Raw genomic sequence first — 21,705 nt, 5'->3', positions numbered from 1 at the left:
TCAGACTGAAAGCCCTTTGCCAGAACCGGGAAGGAGATAAACCTAGCTTCTTAAACTGCAAGGAGGGTTGGACGGGGAGTTCAGCACCGACTAGAAGGGCCGAGATGGCCTGTTTCCATGCTGTAATTGTTACATGGTTATATGGAATGTCTCTGATCAATTGAAACTGATGTGACCATGGAGATAATCAGGATTATCTGATCAATGAATAAATGGGAGTAGTTAGAGAGTGAGAATACATTCAAAAGAATGTAGGAGTCGGGAAATGTAGAGATGGGTGATGTGCTGGGCAGGTCAGACTGTGCATGTTTTGCACTCCCAGAAAAAAGAATAAAAAGGAAAAAAGAATGACATAACAGCTGAGAAAATACTACCGATCCAGACTGAGATATCAAATTACCTGGTGACTATAATTCACCTATCTTCTGAACGGAAGAAAATGAAGTTACTTGGAAATCATTATTTGGAAATGAATAAAAGAGATATGGATCAAGCTTAAACAACTATAATTAAGTAGCTGGTCCACTCACTGGGAATGTACAAAGTGCAGGTAATTAAAATCTGCATGTATTTGAATATAAAATGTATAGGTCATGCAGTTCCACAAACAAGTTCCAAAAGCCAATTAGGTCCTGTTCTGCAACTCCATTTAGGTCTAGGTGCCTTCACATCCTTGCCTAACAATCTACTGACCTTAGTCAAGCAACTGCTGCAGAGTCGGTCCTTTAAGGAGAAGGTTATCATTTTATTTCTATTACTCTTTCTGTGAAGTAACACTTCCTGATCATCCAAGCCCTAAAGCCACCTCCTTATTCTGTCTGACTTCCACCTTCTTTGTTTCCAATCCTGATGAAGGGTCTAGAGTCTCGGCTCGAAGCGTTGAATGTTTATGCCCCACCATAGATGCTACTTGCATTGCTGAGTTCCTCCAGCACTTTGTGTGTGTTGTTCACGATTTCCAGCATCTGCAGAATCTCGTGTCGCTAAAGTTGTTAATGTCTTTGATCTCTCCACCAAAAAGGAAAGCATTTTTCTCAAATTCTTTTAAGGTTTGAAACAGTTTGGTCATTTCACTCCTCAGTCTTCAAAACTCAGAACACAAGCCAATTCCATTCAGCCTTTCCTCATGATATCTGAACTTGGATCGAATGCTGTCAGTCTCAAGGCAGCTACAGCTGAGGCACCTTAGATTCACCAATATGCTTTGCATCACAGACAATATTCAGGCAGAGTAACCTGGTGGTATATTTCTGGTTATTCCTATTCAGTCCCCTCTTCGAGTGCAAACCAGGACTTGAATCTGTTTCACCTCTGTGATCAGACAGGATCTGTTATATCAGATGTAAAGTCACTAGACAAGCCTAAAACACCATCTTTTTCTAAAAACCTGGGCCAAGATGATGATTTGTACAATGCAAATATACTGCTATTGCCATTGAACTTTACCAAGGCCACTGGAAATGCGTTTCTATTGTCTTCAGGTTCTCCTAAGCATAACCTGCTATTTGAAAATTCTCCTCCACATTTCCAATATCCTTCATGTCATATTCCTTTTTCTGTAATTTTTTCCGGCCCTTCAATCCTCCCAGGACTTGCTACTACCTCAGCCTTTGTCTCAGACTTAATCATCAGCCAGAATTTCTTCCTTAAATATCTCTGCCTCTTCACCTTTTTTATTTTTGCTTCCTTATCCTTTAAGACTACCTCCCCAACTGTACATTTAACTATTTATCCTTTATGCAGCCCAGCATCCATCTGGTTTAATAACACCCCTGTAGTGTCAGGACCACAATTCATGTAGTCTGTAACGTTTTGCCAGTCTCAGCCAGGGTCTATGGGACAGAGGTGTAGAAAGGATGGTGGTTGATCCGAGTGCAATTGTTTAAAGGAACTCAGACACTCCTGAATACTGTACTGGAGAATGAGCATGTCTAAACAGAACCTATTAGGCAAAGATACGTACCTTAGTCAAATATCTGCCAACACTCCCTCAGAAATGAATTAAGCCCACTTTGTGATACATAGATAGCCCATCATTGGCTAGAGGTGAATGCCTGGGTGAGAGGTCTAAAAACTTAAGACACTAAAGCAAGCAGAGCAGGTTCAAGATTTGGAGTCTGCTGCACAATGACTCATTTCTGCAAATCTGGATTTTTTTTTCTTTCTTAAAATTATGCTGAAGCCACAGGTTTCCTGTTGAGCTCCGTACCAGATCGACATTTGGTTGGGGCAAGACCTCTGCAGATGGCAGAAAGCAGACTGTCAGCGTGACAATGTGTTCACGGGAGCATATGCCATGGTGTTTTCAGGGAATAGACCGCCATGCAGAATGTATAGAGCAGACATTTTATGCAAGAAAGAGAAACTGAATGACGTTCCAGTTAATAATCAACTTCATGTTGCATTAAACCATTTCCTGTCTGCTCAGAAATAGGCCAAAGCCTCGGCTGGTGTCATGCAGGGATTTATGACTAACTTCTACAACCATTTTTGGAGTTCCCCTTTACTCCCTCCTTTGAAAAAAATGCTGAAATATGTTGCTACTAGAATCAGCAACCTCTTGTATCTAAACCATTCACCAACAGAAGTTGTTTAAAAGGAATGTTACACATGTCTACAAGTCTCATACAACTACTGTGCACCACATCTTTACTTCTAATGTGTGGCTCAATGTATAAAGTTACTGTTATGAAGATTAAATAAGTCATCAAAGATTGAAGACAATAGCCAATGATTGCAGAGTGTAGCCAAAAATTGAAGGATCCAGTCAAGATTGAAGAGCTATTAAAAAAAAGAGGAAGAGAAGGAATTGCAGACTTGTAAGTTTTACGTCAGTAGTGGGGGAGTTGTTAGAATCTATTTTGAATGATGCGGTACCAGAATATTCTGAAAGCCTTAATGATATTGGATAAAATCAAATGGATTTATGAAAAAAAAATCATGCTTAACAAACCTTTTGGAATTCTTTTTAAAGATGTAATTATAAGAATAGATGGTGTATAACCACTGCATTTGACATATGAAATTTTGTCCACTTTCTTCTTATAACCATATAACAATTACAGCATTGAAACAGGCCATCTCGGCCCTTCTAGTCCGTGCCGATCTCCTACTCTCACCTAGTCCCACCGACCTGCACTCAGCCCATAACCCTCCATTCCTTTCCTGGCCATATATCTATCCAATTTAACTTTAAATGACAACATTGAACCTGCCTTAACCACTTCTGCTGGAAGCTCGTTCCACACAGCCACCACTCTCTGAGTAAAGAAGTTCCCCCTCATGTTACCCCTAAACTTTTGTCCTTTAACTCTCAACTCATGTCCTCTTGTTTGAATTTCCCCCCCCCATGGAAAAAGCCTATCCACGTCAACCCTATCTATCCCCCTCATAATTTTAAATACCTCTATCAAGTCGCCCCTCAACCTTCTATGCTCCAAAGAATAAAGACCTAACTTGTTCAACCTTTCTCTGTAATTTAGGAGATGAAACCCAGGTAACATTCTAGTAAATCTTCTCTGTACTCTCTTAATTTTGTTGACATCTTTCCTATAATTGGGTGACCAGATGTGGGACGTTATCAGAAAATTTTGATAAGGTTACACATAAGATGTCAATGTGCAAAATTAAACCTAATGGAAGATAATGGAATGATATTGATTGAGAACTGTTTCACAGAATAAAACTCAGTAATAAGAACAAAGTTATCATTTTGGTTTTAAAAGAAGGCACATTATCATGAGTAGTAGTAGATTGGGAAGAGAGAAGATTTAAGGAGGCTTGAGGTGCATCAAACATGCACGAAGACAGATTAAAATGTTGGCCCTCATCTCAAGATGATTTGAGTTCAGAACCAGCAATGTCTTGCTCCAGCTGTACTGTAGTGGCTATGGGAAGATACCAATTGGAGCTTTGGTCACCTGATATTCTTATTTGAGGAGGATTATTTTTGCGGTGGAGCGATTGCAGCAAAGAATTATTAGACTGATTCCTGGGATGACAAGATCACTGTATGAGGAGAATGAATCCGTTATACTTAGATTTGCTTGAGGAGAGAATCTCACAAAATCCTGTACATTTCTGACGTTTCATTGGAGCATGGGAGACTGAGAGGTGTATAAAATCTTGAGAACATAGCAGGATGAACGCACTCACTTTTTTTCCCTGAGGTCGGATAATCAGGAAGTAGAAGGCATAGTCTAAGCTGAGAAGGGAAAGCTTTAATAGGAACTTGAGGGGCATTTTCTTCCACAGAGGATGGTATGTATGTGGAACGAGCTGCCAGAGGAAGTTGCTGAGGCAGGTAAATAAACAACAAAGAGAGCTGGACGGGTAGTTGGACAGGAAAGGTTTAGAAGGTTATGGGACAAACACTGGCAAATTGGGCTTGCTTCATTGGGCACCTTGGTCAGCATGGACCAGATGGGTCGAAGGGCTTGTTTCCATGCTATATGACCCTATGACTAGATAAAGGAAAGGTATTCCCAATGGCCGGCGAGTCCAGAGTCAGAGGTCACAGGTTACAGATATCCCATTCAGAACCAAGATCAGGTGACTTTTTCTTCTCGGAGGGTGATGAACCAGATAAACTCTGAACCACAGAAAGCAATTATTAAATCTATTTAAGAAGTGTGTAAATAGAGTTCTTATTACTAAAATGATCAAGGGAAAAGGGGAGAAGGGAGGAATAGGCTACTGAAGTGGATGATCAGCCATGATTGTTTTGAATTCTAGAGCAAGGTGGTCTTTACCATCTTCCTGTTTTCTGTGAACCTGAGTACTGTAGAAATGCTTGGAAAACACAAATCTCATTGTCCAGCTGTTACTGTACTGCATTTTTTTTTAAATTAGTCTCAGAATTTGAGATCTGAACTTACACCATCTGGCTCACAGCTTCTATATTATAACCAAGAGCCACACTTTTAGACCTAGCCAACTCATTATCATCATTATGTGCTGTGTCATATGTCATGGGTCATCATTGACCATGATGGTGCTTGGCAAATTTTTCTTGCTATTGCCTTCTTCAGAACAGTGTCTTCACAATACTCTTCAGAGATTGTCTGCCTGGCATCAGTGGTTGCATAATGAAGACGTGATACGCAGCAGCTGCTTATACGACCATCCATTACCTGCACCCATGGCTTCATGTGACCCTGATCTGGGGCTAAGCAGGTGCTACACCTTTCCCAAAGGTGATCTGCAGGCTAGTGGAGGGAAGAAGTGCCTTGCACCTCCTTTGGTAGAGACATATCTCCACCCTGTCACCCAGTATAGAAATTCAACCCTCCATGGCATGTTCTGAATGTAGCATAATGAAGTTAATGGAACTGAATTTCAGAAATTGTTTATAATCTGCAAAATCTGTGAGGATTGCACATTTAGCACGTACAATGGAGAGCAGATTTCTTCTCTTAACACTTAATACCATACACTTGACTCCCTGCCTTAGACCCAATCCCAGCAATGCCAGTCACCCTGCCAGCAATCTAGGCTTCACCAAAGTTCAGTCAAAGATATAGATGAATTGCTGAATTTGAAAGTGACACCATAGGAGGAATAGTGGGCATTATACATGGCCAGACATCCAGCAGGAGCTGGTGGGTGGCAGTGAGGAGGAGGAGCTATAGTCAATGCTTTTCCACCAGAATTATAGTCCAGTAACAGCATATGATGCTAAGCTCAATTCAGCCATGAAGCTCCAAAGTCTAATTTTTTTTTAATGTTTATTCATTTCTCAGGGCCTCAGTGTAGCTGGAAAGACCAGAATTTATTTCCCATCCTTAATTTCCTTAAGAATCCCTTGATCCACCATTCTGAGCTGCTGCATTCTTTTTAATGGAGTGTTACTGCCCGTTAGCCACCGGCATTTAGGGCAGCAGCAAAGTTCTTCCATCCCTGGTGGTGTTCAGGGCATGCTTCATCACATCAGTAGCTTCCTCTCAGAGGAACCCATGCAAGTCCCAGGTGGAGACTCAGGAATACCACCACACTCAGATGTAGAAGGATTCTTTATTACTGTCTCCATAATAATTTTGTTTTACCAGTCAGGGTTGTCATCCCTGAACTGAATCTCTGAACTTGGAGGACTGGTTGGACCACTCTTAGTTTGGCCTCTACCCTGGGGCCTGTTTGACATGGGTGACCCTACTAAGAGCCAAAGTATAAAGCCCTGACTCCAGCCAACAGAGCTGTCTGGGTCATTGAGGGATGCAAACCTCCAAACCATTGTGGTTTGGAGGCTTGTGTGCCTCAGTGACCCAGAGAGCTCTGTTGGCTGGAGTCAGTTGTGAAGAAGGTGAATGCAATGTTGGCATTCATTTCTAGAGGTATAGAATATAAGAGCAGGGATGTGATGTTGAGGCTCTATAAGGCACTCCTGAGACCACACTTGGAGTATTGTGTGCAATTTTGGGCTACTTATTTTAGACAAGATATACTGACATTGAAGAGGGTTCAGAGAAGATTTACGAGAATGATTCCAGGAATGAAAAGGTATGAGGAACGTCTGGCAGCTCTTGGGCTGTATTCCCTAGAGTTCAGAAGAATGAGGGGGGATCTCATAGAAACATTCCGAATGTTAAAAGGCCTGAACAGATTAGGTATGGCGAAGTTATTTCCCATAGTAGGGGATTCTAGGACAAGAGGGCACGACCAGGATTGAAGGACGTCCTTTTAGAACTGAGATGCAGAGAAATTACTTTAGTCAGGGGGTTGTAAATCTGTGGAATTTGTGGCCACAAGTGACTGTGGAGGCCAAGTCATTGGGTGCATTTAAGGCAGAGATAGACAGGTTCTTGATTAGCCAGAGCATCAAAGAGTATGGGGTGAAAGCAAGGGAGTGGAGATGACTGGAAGAATTGGATCAGCCCATGATTGAATGATGGAGCAGACTCAATGGGCCGAATGGCCTACTTCTGTTCCTATATCTTATGATCTTATGGTCTTTGAACTCCTGTTGCAAATAGTCATCTTCTGCAGGAGTTGCTTGTTATTGAATCAGATTTATTATCACTAACCCGGTGCAAAATAAGAGGGATGAAGAGGTGTTCAGAAGGGAGAATCTGTTACAGAATTGTTCAGTGCAGGTCTTCAGGCTCATGTACAGTACCTCCAATTTGAAACGTTGGATGAACAGAGAAGTTCGCCTCCAGCTCAAAACCAGAGATTCAGCCTTCAGGTCTGGAGAGCAGGAGGCTTACAGCTCAGCCAGGGCCAACCTGAGGAGGGGAATCTCTCAGGCTAAACACATATACAAACAGAGCATCGAGGAGCATTTCAACTCGTCAGACCCCCGGCCCATGTGACATGGCATACAGATTATTACAGACTTCAAACCACCTAGTACTGTGCCCCCTTCCAGCTCTGCTTCCCTCCCTGATGAGCTCAATTACTTCTACACTCACTTTGACAGAGGGAACAAGGAGGTCACCCTCAAAGCGGATCTCCCACTTGGTGAACTGCCTCTCTCACTTTCCACCTCCGATGTTTGTGCCACCCTGAGCAGGGTGAATGTACGAAAGGCAGCTGGTCCGGATGGAATACCTGGCCATGTGCTCAGAGTCTGTGCAGGGCAGTTGACCCAGGTCTTCATGGACATTTTTAATCTGTCCCTGGCCCAGGCAGTTGTCCCCACAAGCTTCCAGATCGCCACCATCGTGCCAGTGCCGAAGCAGTCCACTGCCATGGGCCTGAATGACTTTTGCCCAGTTGCACTCACCCCCATCATTGCAAAGTGCTTTGAGAGACTGGTTCTATTGCATCTGAAATCCTGTCTGCCCACTACCCTTTACCCCCATCAATTTGCCTATTGCACCAACAGATCAACAGAGGACGCCATCTCCGTGGCACTTCACTCTGCCCTGACCCACCTGGACAGCCCCAACTCCTACGTCAGAATGCTGTTCATTGACTTTAGTTCGGCATTCAATACTGTGACCCCTCCAAGCTGATCGCCAAAGTTCACCAGCTTGGTATCAGCTCATCCCTCTGCAATTGGACCTTGGACTTACTGACTAACAGACCCCAATCAGTTAATTTAGACAACCTCTCCTCCTCCACTCTCACCCTGAACACCGGTGTGCCTCAAGGCTGCGTGCTATGACTGCGTTCCTGTACATGGTTCTAACTCCATAAATCAAGTTCGCAGATGACACCACAGTGGTTGGCCTGATCAAAGGAGATGACAAGACAGCCTACAAGGACGAGGTCCAGCACCTGACCACGTGGTGTGCCAACAACAACCTGGCCCTTAACACCCAGAGGACCAAGGAGATCATTGTGGACTTCAGCATGCTAGGAGCCACACTCATGTCCCCAGCTATATTAACGGAGCTGTAGTGGAGCATGTATCAAGCTTCAAATTCCTTGGTGTCCACATTTCCGAGGATCTCACCTGGTCCCTGAACTCCTCCATCCTGATCAAAAAGGTGCAACAGCGCCTTTATTTCCTGCGGAGCATCAAGAAAGCTCACCTCTGTCCCAGGATACTGACGGACTTTTACCGCTGTACCATTGAGAGCATACTCACCAACTGCATCTCAGTATGGTATGGTAATTGTTCCGTATCGAACCGCAAAGCACTCCAGCGTGTTGTGAAACTGCCTCCGCTCCCACACCAGCAGGCACAGGAAGAGCTTCTTCCCTGAGGCTGTGACCCTGCTGAACCTCACATCACAGTGCTAAGCAGTATTGCACTCATATTGCACTGTCTCAGTATTTTTATATTTGTGTGCTGTAGCACTTACCTTTTATTCACAGTTATTTTGTAAATAATACTATTCTTTGCATTTTTGGTCAGATGCTAACTGCATTTCATTGGCTTTGTATCTGTACTCGGCACAATGACAATAAAGTTGAATCTAATCTGATGGTAGTAACGAGAAGAGGGCATAGAGTGAGGGTACTTAATGATGGATGCCACCTCCTTGATGCACTGTCTCTTGAGGATATCCTTGACCATGGGGACAGTTGTGCTGCGTGAGTCTACAACCCTCTGCAGCCCATTGCGATCCTGTGCATTGGAGGCTCCATTCCAGGTTCTGATGCATCCAGTTAGAATGTTCCCCACCATACATCTATAGAAATGTTGTAGAAATCAAAGTTTGTTGATTGTATATATGTTAATTGATTAAGCATGTTTTTAAATAATTCATTACAAGTTATATCACAAACAAGAGAAAATCTGCCGATGCTGGAAATCCAAGCAACACACACAAAATGCTGGAGGAACTCAGCAGGCCAGGCAACATCTATGGAAAAGAATAAACAGTCGACGTTTCAGGTTCCGAAACATCAGCTGTACTCTTTTCCATTGATGACCTGCTGAGTTTACGGGTTATATGTATAAATACACAAATTGCATACGTCATCACGCTACCATGTGATACGTGCATGCATCGCTAAAAGTAAACACGAAGTTAGACTTTCATTTCAAACTCCTGTGTCTTCCTGTGAACTAGTTTAATGTTTTGAAGTTACGGAACATAACACAGGCCTTGTCTCTACAAGGACTGTGCAGTGTTCATTTCTGTCAACACCAATATAAATGTCTGCAATGGGTTGATAGATAGCTGAAGTCAAGCACATTTATTCTTTGTGTTGGTTTACTCATTACACAGGGTTACTTTCTCAAGCCCCTCTACCACTACACCACTGCCTCCTCTGCTAGAGGGACAGGACATAATCAGATTTGTGATGTTACCTGTTAGTTTGAGAACATCAGGCAGAGTGTTGAGGCCAAGTCAATGGGACATCAGTGTTTATGAGAAAAATGTTGAGGTCAACTGGGTTCAGTGCTCCAGATCTGGATGGTCTGCCCAGCTTTAGTCTCCCTGCTGATTCAAATTGTTTATCCAGGGCTACTGAACCCAACAAGGAAACGGTGACATGGTAGCGTAGAGATTAGCATAACACTATTACAGCACCACCGAACCAGGTTCAATTGCACTGCTGTCTGTACGGAGTTTGTATGTTCTCCCCGTGACCACATGGCTTTCCTCCGGGTTCTTCAGCTTCCCCCCACATTTCCAAGACGTACCGGTTAGTAGGTTAATTGGTCGTTTTGGTATAATTAGATGGTGCTGGAAGGGCCTGTCATCATGTTGTATCTCTAAATAAAGACCTGTCTAATTACAGTCAGTCAAATTTGTTATCAAAATAGTTGTTCTCAGGACTGGCTGGGACCAATGCTCCCTCTAATTTTTAGTAGTCAGTGTGCCCAAAAATCTTACGTTGTGCAAATTATTTTCCTGTGACAAAAGTATGTGCACACTGAATGCACGCATGGCACGGTTTATGTAGCTTTACAAAATATTTGACATAAAACTGCACGGAATAACAACAAAATAACGTACACATTTAAGTCACTCAGTTATTTTTTCTCTCTCCTGTCTTTGGCATTTACCTATTCTTTGTAAACTCTATCTAGACTAATAGAACTTCCATCCAATTGATAGGGTATAACTCTCAAAGGGTATTTCACATTTAAAGATGTCTTGTAGGGCATTATGTATCCCATTCCAATAGTCTTTGATAACAGGGCATTCCCAGAAAATATGATAATTGTTTGCATTTTGATTTCCACAATTTTTCCAGCAAACAGGGGAGTTATATATTTTGGGTATATACCTCAAGAATGGTTGAAAAGAGATAAATATTTAATGAATGTACTGCTGGTGGCTGGTAAAAAGACCCTTACCAGGAAATGGTTATCACAGGAAAGCCCAACTCTAAATGTATGGATTGAAATTACAATGGACATTTACAAAATGAAGATAACAGCATCTGTTAATCATAAGTTGGAACAATTTTATTCATACTAGAAAAAATGGTTTAACTACATAACACCTCATAGGCCTGATTTTATTCTCACTATCAATGAATATGTTGTAAAAAAAAGATCACTCCCTACTCTGTACATAGTTTTCTTCTTTCGATTGTTCTTTCTTTCCTCTCCTTTCTATCAGATAAATATTATGTGGAGATTTGTGACAAATATGATTATATAATATATGTACAGTATCTGAAATACATCTTATGAAAATGTTTGATGATGAAATTCAATAAAAAATAAATTAAAAAGAAAAAGAAAAACTTGGACAGGTACAAGGATGAGAGGTGTATGGAGGGATATGGTCAGTGGGACTAAGCAGAATAATGGTTCAGCACAGCCAAGAAGGGCCAAAAGGCCTGTATCTGTGCTGTAATGTTCTTTGGTTCTATGATAGCTTTTGATTCTCATTTAACATATCCAAATGACATTCACCTAAACGGTTTCTCAGCTTGTTTTTGAGTTGATTCGTTAGGCTAAAACCTCGCTCTAGATGCACTAGATGCAGGAAAGGTTCCCCCAATGTCCATCAACTGTGCATGGTCGCAAAACTGTTCATTTTGAAGTACAAATACCGCCATTTGAGCAAAGTTTGAAATCAGTTTGGATTTAATTTTTTCTTGCATGGAAAATTTGAAATCATTAAACTTTCTAACTATTACAGTATTTTCAGCTAGAAAATAATGATATTTTAGACATAAGGCACTAACTTGTTCATCGCCAAATGTGAAATCACAAACTGCATTTGCGGAGAAATCAAAAGCTGACCATGCTTGTACCTCATCTTCAGGAAACCTTTCTTCTAAATGAACACAAAGACTATTTATAAAGGTCAACAGCGAACTTGTATCTACTGTGATGTTTTCTTCATGTTGTTGGCTTAGCAAAACTTTAACTTTGTCACTCCATGAAACATTGTCTCCCAGATCCCGGAACAGGATAGGTGAGGTGACGTAAATTAGTGACGTGCATTGTGGTATTTGAAAAACCGACTAACTAGTTAACAGAAACATTTAACTGAAAGATTATTTTCAATAGATATAATTATTAATTACTACATTATTTTAGGTAACTAACCTTTTGTGCGCACATTAATTTCCTTTGTGCGCTGGTTGAAAAACATGTGTGCGCGAGTATACGCACACAGCTTAGAGGGAACATAGGTTGGGATGTTAATTTAGCACTATTCTTGATTTAGCCAAGGGAACCAGCTTTCATATCAGGTGCTGTATTAAGACCATAAGACATAGGAGCAGAATTAGGCCATTCAGCCCATTGAGTCTGTATTGCCATTCCATCATGGCTGACCCTGGATCCCACTCAACCCCATATACCTGCCTTCTTGCCATAACCTTTGATGCCCTGACCAATCAAGAAACTATCAATTTTTTCTTTAAATATACCCACTGACTTGGCTTCCACTGCAGTCTGTGGCTGAACATTCCACAGATTCACTACTCTCTGGCGAAATAAAATCCTCCTTACCTCTGTTCTAAAGGGTTGCCCCTCAATTTTGAGGCTGTGCCCTCTAGTTCTGGATACCCCCACCATACAAAACATCTTCTCCATATCCACCTTATCTAGTTCTTTCAACATTCACTTCTAGTTTATCTAGAAACAGAAGGTACCATGGTGTTTCCATAAAGTCAGTGCCCTAAAGAGTAGATAAGAGAGGGGCCAGGACAGCTGAGGTTAGTCGCTTTTTGATGGACTCTGTCATCCCTTTCAGATCCTGCAGTGTTGAGGCAATTCCCAGAAGACAGCAATGACCAGGTAAGATGCACCTTTTATCTTGCTCTGTGGCTCATGGACCCATGGTCATGAACTGGTTAGCAATTGAGCTTGGGACACCATTGACATAAATATCTATTAAAAAGGACTCAGTTGAATAACAGGTCATGTTTGGTGGTCTATGTGTCTGTATATGATCCATTTGACCCCCTTTCCACTTTCCGTCAGCCTGTTTTGTATTCCCATCACATGCTCTATTCCAATTTTCCCTTAATCACATTAGTGCCATTTATCTTAATGTGATGGAGTACTTAATCTTCTCTTCACTCTCTGGGCAAATATGTTTCTCCTGAATTCCCAATTGGATTTATTAATTCCTATCTTGTATTTATGGCCGAGCATTTGCAGATCCCACACAGAAATATTTCTAATCTGCTCTGTCAAACAACTAAACTTAAAGCCCGGTGTTACCTCTCAGCCTTCTCTTTTCCAGACAAATTCATGATTTTTACTTTGAACTCCTGATTAAATACGGAAGTTACATTTAAGTGCATGTTCTACATTTGATTATAGGATGGTTATTTGGATTACATTAAATACTTACAGAACAAAAAACATTTTAAAAATTTGTAAGTGAATCCCCTTAGTGTGTTTACAGTTGAAAAATAACTGCATCCCAACGAGGTGCATCCAACACTACCTTTCTAACTACTATCTCATGCGAAAAACCACCGTATACCCTGTCTTCTTATTATTTCTGTCAACCAGAAGTTTTCTAATACTAATCTGGAGACCCAGTATGAGCAAATTACACGTTCAGAGGAGGAATCACAGTTACCAATGACATAACTAGCCCTATATATATGCACAGCCTCCACCAAACTCCATTGTGAAAATGGGATCCCAGGAGCCAGGCACAAGGCTTTTTTAACTATATGGCTCAAATCTACGCTCGCCTGAAATTATCCCCCACCTAGGTTATTGGTGGTCCCAATAGAGATAACTACCACTTTTGTTAATACTAGACTGTGATTACTATACTGCCAAGATACCTGTTTCTCTTTCCACAGGAATCTCTGCAAAGCCTGCCTAAGTTCTGCTTCCCTTTTGATATGGAAAGGTAAGAATCAATTCATAGCTTGAGAACTTAATGTCTGAATTGCTGGCGGGGCTCGGGCCCCAGCGCATATTGAAGCGGCAGGACCCAGGTCCGAAAGCAGGGAACACCCCGAGATTTGAAAAGGTCAGGGTGTCAGGGCCAGAGACGAGGGACAGGTCAGTTCAGCTCGCTGCTCCGCGAAGTCTACTCGTCTTTGCTTGCTGCTCCCCGAGCTTTATTCATTCCTGCACTGAACTGAGGCTGTAGCCTGCAACCAACAGGCTGCTGAATCAGCTGCAGTGATGCCTCACTTTTGTGAACTTCAGTTCCGAATGTTATTAGCTTACTTTTATTGTTTGCATGATTTGTTTTTTTCTCTCCCTAGCACATTGGTGTTTGATGCTCTTATTTTGTTTCAATGGGTTCCATTGGGTTTCTTTGTTTTGTGACTGCCTGTAAGCAGACGAATCTCAAGGTTGTATAAAGTATAGATACTTTGATAATAAATGTACTTTGTACTTGGTCGACAATAGGATTCACAAATACAATTAGTTTGGGTTTCATCCAGTTGCTGGAGGCTAAACCAGTGCTTAACTTCTTCTCAAAACTTTCAGTTTTAACTGTTCACCTATTTTTCAGTGTAAATGTTGTTTGCTAATTTAAATATGATTTAGTTATACTATCCTGACAGAAAATATCAAAGTCATAAACAAAATATCATTAGAAGCAGGCAAGGTAAAGGGCTCTGGGCTGTGAATGGAAAAATGAAGCAAGTTTCACATTGTGCCACAGCAATGAATTGACATAGACCTGACTGACTGGATTGCTTGCTGCTGTAGAAGACAGGAGAAAATAGACTGATGAACCATTTAGAAGTAAATACTGGTGTAAAGTGTGTGGTTCAACCTGTTTTATTCTGCATTTAACATGGGAAGATTAGAATAAAACATGTTCTTAGTTCTAAATGAACTGTAATTGTTTGAGAAAAGTTTAAAGTGCAAAGTAAATTTATTATCAAAGTACATATATGTTACCATATAATACCCTGAGTCATTTTCTTGCTGGCATTTACAAGGAAAATAAATGAATACAATAGAATAGGAAAAACCTTACATAACACGGTTACAGATTGGCGAGTATGATGTTGTACTCACCACTGAATCATGGTTAAAGAAGATTATAGCTGGGAGCTTAATGTAAAGGATACACATTGAATTGAAAGAACAGGCAGGAAGGCAAACAGGGTAGCGTAGCTTTGTTAGTAAAAAATGAAATTAAATCATCAGAAGGAAGTGACAAAGGGTCAGAAGGTGTTGAATCATTGTGGATAGAACGAAGGAACTGCAAGGGTAAAAAGACCCTGATGGGAGTTGTATACAGACCCCTAGCTGCAGTAGGGATGTGGTCCATGGAAAATAGAAAATGCATGCCAAAAGGACAATTTTACAATAGTCATGAGGAACTTCAATATGCAGGTAGATTGAGAAAATCAGGTTGGTGCAGGATTTCAAGAGGGAGAATCTCTGGAATGCCTATGAACTGGCTTTTTATAGCAGCTCGTGGTTGAGCCCACTAGGGGATAAGCTGTTCTGGAATGGGTGTTGAACAATGAACCGGAGTTGATCAGAGAGCTTAAGGCAAAAGAACCCTTCAGGGGAAATGATCATAATATGATCGAATTCACCCTGAAATTTGGGAAGGAGAAGCTAAAATCAGATGTATCAGTATTACAGTGGAGTAATGGGAATTCAGGCAGATGGGGATCATCATCTGTGGTTGGCAGCTCTTCTAGGAGAAGGAAAACTCTGATCTCAAACCTCTGCTGCCTTGCAGCTATACCCGCTCATGGGAAAGCCTTCGGGAGTAAATCCCGAGGGGAAAATCCAGAGCTGGAGTCCCTAAGGCAGTCCTACATGGAGTTGAATGTTGACTGGCAGCTCCTGTGACGCTGCTGGTACCAAACTGTATCAGTCTCTGCCGTTCCTTTGGGTTCATCAGTTGTGTGGAGAGGGAGAGCTTTCTTCATGGGCAACAGCTTGCTCTCCATATCATATGGCCCATACTTCCATATCTAGACAGCTAGGACACAATATCCATGGTCATCTGTGACTGACAGAGGCCTCATACTCAGACTTAGAATGGAAATTACACAGGCATGAGAGAAGAGTTGGCCAGAATTGATTGGAAAACAACACTGGCAGGGATGACGGCAGAGCAGCAATGGCTGGAATTTCTTGAAGCAATTCAGAAGCCACAGGATATATACATCCTAAAGAGGAAGAAGTTTTCTAAAGGCAAGATGACACAACCATGGCTAACAAGGGAAGTCAAAGTCAACATAAAAGCCAAAAAGAAGGCATATAATAGAGCAAAAATTAGTGGGAAGTTAAAGGAATGAAGGCTTGCAAAAACCAACAATAAGCAACTAAAAACATCATTAAGAAGGTAAAGATGGAATTCAAGTGTAAAGTAAAAGTGAAGTAAAAGCATCCGTTAGTCTTGCGAGACCACGGATCTGCGCCTGGAAAGTCTTCACTCTCCAGGGCGCAGGCCTGGGCAAGGTTGTATGGAGGACCAGCAGTTGCCCATGCTGCAAGTCTCCCCTCTCCACGACACCAATGTTGTCCAAGGGAAGGGCTTTAGGACCCATACAGCTTGGCACCAGTGTCGTCGCAGAGCAATGTGTGGTTAAGTGCCTTGCTCAAGGACACAACACACATAGCCTCGGCTGGGGCTCGAACTCACGACCTTCAGATCGCTAGTCCAATGCCTTAACCACTTGGCTACGTGCCCACACAATTCAAATGTAAGCTAGCTAATAATATTAAAGAGGATACCAAAAGTTTCTTCAGATACATAGAATGTAAAAGAGAAGCAAGAGTGAATATCAGACCACTGGAACACAAAGCTGGAGAGGTAGTAATTGGGGATAAGGAAATAGAGGATGAACTGAGTAGTATTTTGCATCAGTCTTTACTGTGGAAGACACTAGCAGTATGTGGAAGTTCCAGGTGTCTGGGGTCATGAAGTGAAATTACTAGAGACAAGGTTCTTCCGAAACTGAAAGATCTGAAGATAGATATGTCACCTAGACCAGATGTTGTACACCCCAGGGTTCTGAAAGAGGTGGTTGAAGAGATTGTGGAGTCATTCGTAATGATCTTTCAAGGATCACTAGGTTCTGGAATGGTTCCGGAAGACTGGAAAGTTGCAAATGTCACTCCACTCTTCAAGAAGGGAGAGAGGCAGAAGAAACATAGAACATAGAAATTTACAGCACATTACAGGTCGATCGGCCCATAATGTTGTGCCGACCTTGTAACCACAGTGGTCTGTGCTGAGATTGATTCTTTTTACATTATACGTCAGTGATTTGGATGATAGAATTGATGGCTTTATTGCAAAGTTTGCAGACGGTATGAAGGTAGGTAGAGAGGCAGACAGTTTTGAAGAAGTAGGGAGGCTACTGAAGGACTTACATAGATTATGAGAATGGGCAAAGAAATGGCAGATGAAATACAGAGAGTGAGAGTGTATGGTCATGCCCATTGGTAAAAGAAATGAAAGGGTTGGCTCTTTTCTAAATGGAGAAAAAAATACAAAAATCAAAGGCACAATAGGATTTGGGTGTCCTTGTGCAGGAGTCACCAAAGGTAAATTTTCAGGCTGAGTTTGTGGTGGGCAAGACAAATGTGATGTTGGCATTCATTTCAAGAGGACCAGATTATAAAAGCAAGGATGTAATATTGAGACTTTATAAAGCACTGGTGAGGCCTCACTTGGAGTATTGCGAGCAGTTTTGGGGCTCTTATCTCAGAAAGGATGTGCCGAAACTGGGGAAGTTCAAAGGAGGTTCACGAAAATGATTCCAGGATTGAATGGCTTATCATATGAAGAACATTTATTGGTTCTGGGCTTGTATTCACTAAATTCAGAAGAATAAGTGGTGACCAAATTGAAACCTATCAAATGGTGAAAGGCCTTGAAAGCGTGGATGTGGAGAGGATGTTTCCTATGATGGGAGAGTCTGAGACCAGAGGACAGCCTCAAAATAGAGGGCCATCCTTTTAGAATGGAGAAGAAGAGGAAATTCTTTAGCCAGAGAGTGGTGAATCTGTGAAATTCTTTGCAACAGGCAGCTGTGGAGGCCAAGTCTTTATGTAAATTTAAGGCAGAGGTTGATAGGTTCTTGATTGGTCAGAGCATGAAGAGATAGAGGGGGAGGGCAGGAGACTGGGCCTGAGAGGGAATTGGATTAGCCATGATGAAATGGCAGAGCAGACTTGAAGGGCCAAATGGCCTAATTTTGAACCTATATCTAATGGTCTTATGGTCCAAATAAACACTGACAAACAACCAATGTGCAAAGGAAGACAAATTGTGCAAATAATAAAGAATGCTAAAAACGTTAAGTTTTAAAAGGATTCTTGAAAGTGAGTACAATAGGTCAAAAGTTAGCTTGGAGATATAGTCAGTGACGTTATCCACAACAGTTCAGGAACCTGATGATGGTAGGGCAACAGCTGTTCCTGAACCTGGGAGTGTGGAATCCATGGCCCAGTGGTAGTGGCGAGAAGGCATGACCTGGATGGTGGGATCCTTAATGAGGGATGCTGCTTTCTTGTGGCAGCGTTCCATGTAAGTATGCTCAGTAGAGGGGAGGGCTTTGCCTGTGATGGACTGGGTTGAATCCACCACTTTCTGTAGGCTTTTCTGCTCCTGGGCACTGGTAATTCCATACCAGGCCATGATGCAACAAACCAGGATACTCTCCACTGTGCATCAATAGAGTTTGTCAAAGTTTTTGTGACATGCTGAATCTATGCAAAATTCTAAGAAAGTAGAGGCACTACAGTGCCTTCTTTGTGATGGCATGTACATGACAGATCCTCTGATACATTAACACCAAGGAATTTGAAGCACTGGCCCTCTCCTCCGCATATCCCTAATGAGGACTGGCTCATGGGCCTCTGCCTTCTTCCTCCTGAGGTCATCATTGGCTCTTCGGTTTTGCTAATGTTGAGTGAGAGGTTGTTGATGTAGCACTACTCAACCAGATTTCCAGTCCCACTCCTATGTACTGATGTGTCACCACCTTTGGTTTGGTCAGCAGCAGTGATGTTGTCAGTAAACTTAAGTATGGCATTGGAGCTGTACCTGGCCACAATCATAGGTGTAAAGTGAGTAGAGCAGCAGGCTAGGCACACGGCCTTGTAGTACAGTTGTGCTGATGGTGATTGTGGAGGAGATGCTATTGTAAAACTGTAGTAACTGGGATCTACCTGTGAGGAAATGGAGGATCCACTTGCACAGGGAATTATTGAGACTCAAGTCCTGGAGTTTAGTGTTGAATTTCAGGGGAGTGATAGTATTGGATGCTGAGCTGTAGTCACTGAAGAACATCCTGACATGTGTATCTTTATTGTCTAGAGTTCCCGAGCTGAGAGAAGAGCCAATAATCTGATCTGCTGTTGGCATGTTGTGATGGTAGGCAAACTGGAGCAGATCCCAATCACAGGTTGTCGTGGGCTACGGGGGTTTTGAAGTACCTTCATTCTAGGTGGTCCTTCAGTTCAGCTTTTTTGTTTGCGCTGACTGGATAAATGGTTGAATGTGGAAGAACGATACCTGAATGTATCAGTTAGCCAAGCATTTCCATGCAAAATTGTCTCATTAGTGTCAGGTGTAATGCTGTGGGCTCACTTTGACACTGGATTGCTATACAGGTATCCCCCACTTTTCAAACGTTCGCTTTACGAAACCTCACTGTTACGAAAGACCTACATTAGTACCCTGTTTTCGCTTTCAGAAGGTGTTTTCACTGTTATGAAAAAAAAAGTGGCGCATGATAAAAGACAGCGCGCGCCCCGAGCAGCCGCTCTCCCCGGATTCGGAACTGCATTCTCGCCGGCATTGCTTTAACACGTGCCTGTGAGCAGCCGTTTGCAAGATGAGTTCTAAGGTATCGGAAAAGCCTAAAAGAGCTCGTAAGGGTGTTACACTTAGCATAAAACTAGACATAATTAAGTGTTTTGATCATGGTGAACGAAGTAAGGACAATGTGAGTTTGGCTTGTGGAAGCTGACGAACATGATGTTGAAGAGGTTTTGGCATCCCATGACCAAGAACTGACAGATGAAGAGCTGATGCAATTGGAAGAAAAAAGGATAACAATCGAAACCGAATGAGTAATGATAAAGTACGACTTTAATTTTGAAAGGGTACGTCGGTTTAGGAGATATTTGCAGGATGGTTTGAGTCCTTACAAAGAACTATGTGATAGAAAAATACGCGAGGCTCAGCAGTCAAGCAAGCCTTCCACATCAGCCACAGCAGACGACAAACCTCGACCTTCGACATTGAGGCGAGCAGTCATAGGAGATGAGCTGCCTGCTGTAATGGAAATAGATGACAAGATGACACCCCAGTGTCCCACCATCCCAACCCCCAGGCCACAGACAGATACTGATTCGCGGAGAATGTAACGGTAGCCGGGAGGCACACAGCACATCTTTAAGAAAAAAGCCAAAATAAACGTGCTAATTAATTAGGTGCTGCCAACACGTAAATGTCGGCCCAGATCAGTACCAATTGCATCGCCTCTGATCTGGGCCGACATTTACGTGCCGGGCGGCACCTAATTAATTAGCTTGTTTATTTCGGCTTTTTTCTTAAAGATGTGCTGTGTGTCTCCCGGCTACTGCTGCATTCCTGCATGCTTCACGGCAATGTATCGCTCGGCAGCCTGGAGAGTGGGGGCCACTGTACCATCCCAACCTGCGACGACTCAGTCTAACACACCATCATCAGTGTGCTCTGTGCTGTCTTCCCAATTCCAGTAAGTGATACTACACTGTACATACATTATTTCTACTTTATATCGGCTGTGTATTTTTATGTGTTATTTGGTATGATTTGGCAGCTTCATAGCTTAAAGGTTACTGGAGAGAGTGTTTTTGCCAACAACGCTTGCATGAGATTTTCATTACGGAGAACAGTTCAGTAATGATTGTGGAAAAGTACTTCTACTTTATATAGGCTGTGTATTTATCATATCATTCCTGCTTTTACTATATGTTACTGTTATTTTAGGTTTTATGTGTTGTTTGGCATGATTTGGTCGGTTATTTCTGGGTCTACGAACGCTTACAAATTTTTCCCATATAAATAAGTGGTAATTGCTTCTTCACTTTACGACATTTTGGCTTATGAACCATTTCATAGGAACGCTCTACCTTCGGATGGTGGGGGAAACCTGTACAGAAGTTGTTTCATTCCTAATAAAGTTATTTCTTTCTCAATTGATAATGGCCTACAGAAGAAGTCCCCAGAGGATTGGGTTTCTCTAAACTTATTGTTGATATTTCTGCTTTCTCCTCCTGGGTCTATGAGGAATAGTGCCATGCTTGTATGCTGGGGAATGATGCCATCCCAATTCTTTGGTCCAGCTTTCATGTGTAATTTGGTTTGAGGACATACAACATAGAACAGTACAGCACACATTCGGGCCACAGTGTTGTGCTGAACCAGCTAAGAAGCAAATCAGAAGTACCCAAGCACAAATTCTTCCTACCTACACCATGTCCATATCCCTCCATCTTCCTTAATATCCATGTGCCTATCCAAACGTCTCATGTAATTGCCTCTACCACCATAACGGGCAACAAATTCCAGGCATCCACTACTCTCTAAGTAAAAAAAACTTACTCCTTACAACCTACCCCCTCTCACCTTCAATGCATGTCTCCGGTATTAGACACTGCAACCCTGGGAAACAGAAACTCCCTGTCTACTCTTTCTATGCCTCTCAGAATATTATAAAGACTATAAAAGATTACTGGCTTATTTATACTTAATCTTGCCGAAGCCAAAATTCAGACTGCTGGTGTAGTTGGAGACCAGTCCCTCTGTGACACCCTGGTCTGTTCATTATTCACTATTCACCCTCCCTGATCACTGATCTCGCAGCAGGTGCAGCGCTTATCCTTGCACCTTCTCACTCCCTACCATTCAGAGACCTAAACAGACCTTCCAAGGGAAATAA

General features: G+C 42.1%; 1 protein-coding gene across 4 annotated transcripts in view; it reads left to right on the top strand.

Annotated features, from left to right (window-relative positions):
* LOC134339502 (DENN domain-containing protein 1B-like) overlaps nt 1–21,705 on the top strand; it is a 108,745-nt gene that overhangs the window by 25,476 nt on the left and 61,564 nt on the right. For all 4 annotated transcript variants that reach the window (XM_063036081.1, XM_063036079.1, XM_063036080.1 and 1 more), the window contains exons 3-4: nt 12,561–12,604; nt 13,633–13,682. In XM_063036081.1, coding sequence (XP_062892151.1) covers nt 12,597–12,604; nt 13,633–13,682 — 58 coding nt within the window. In that variant the 5' untranslated portion in view covers nt 12,561–12,596. The remainder of the gene's footprint in view (nt 1–12,560; nt 12,605–13,632; nt 13,683–21,705) is intronic.

The sequence above is a fragment of the Mobula hypostoma genome, chromosome 29 (assembly GCF_963921235.1).
Source record: "Mobula hypostoma chromosome 29, sMobHyp1.1, whole genome shotgun sequence".
Taxonomy (NCBI): Eukaryota; Metazoa; Chordata; class Chondrichthyes; order Myliobatiformes; family Myliobatidae; genus Mobula; species Mobula hypostoma.
The sequence above is the reverse complement of the archived record's forward strand: the minus strand, read 5'-3'. Positions and strand labels throughout refer to the sequence as shown.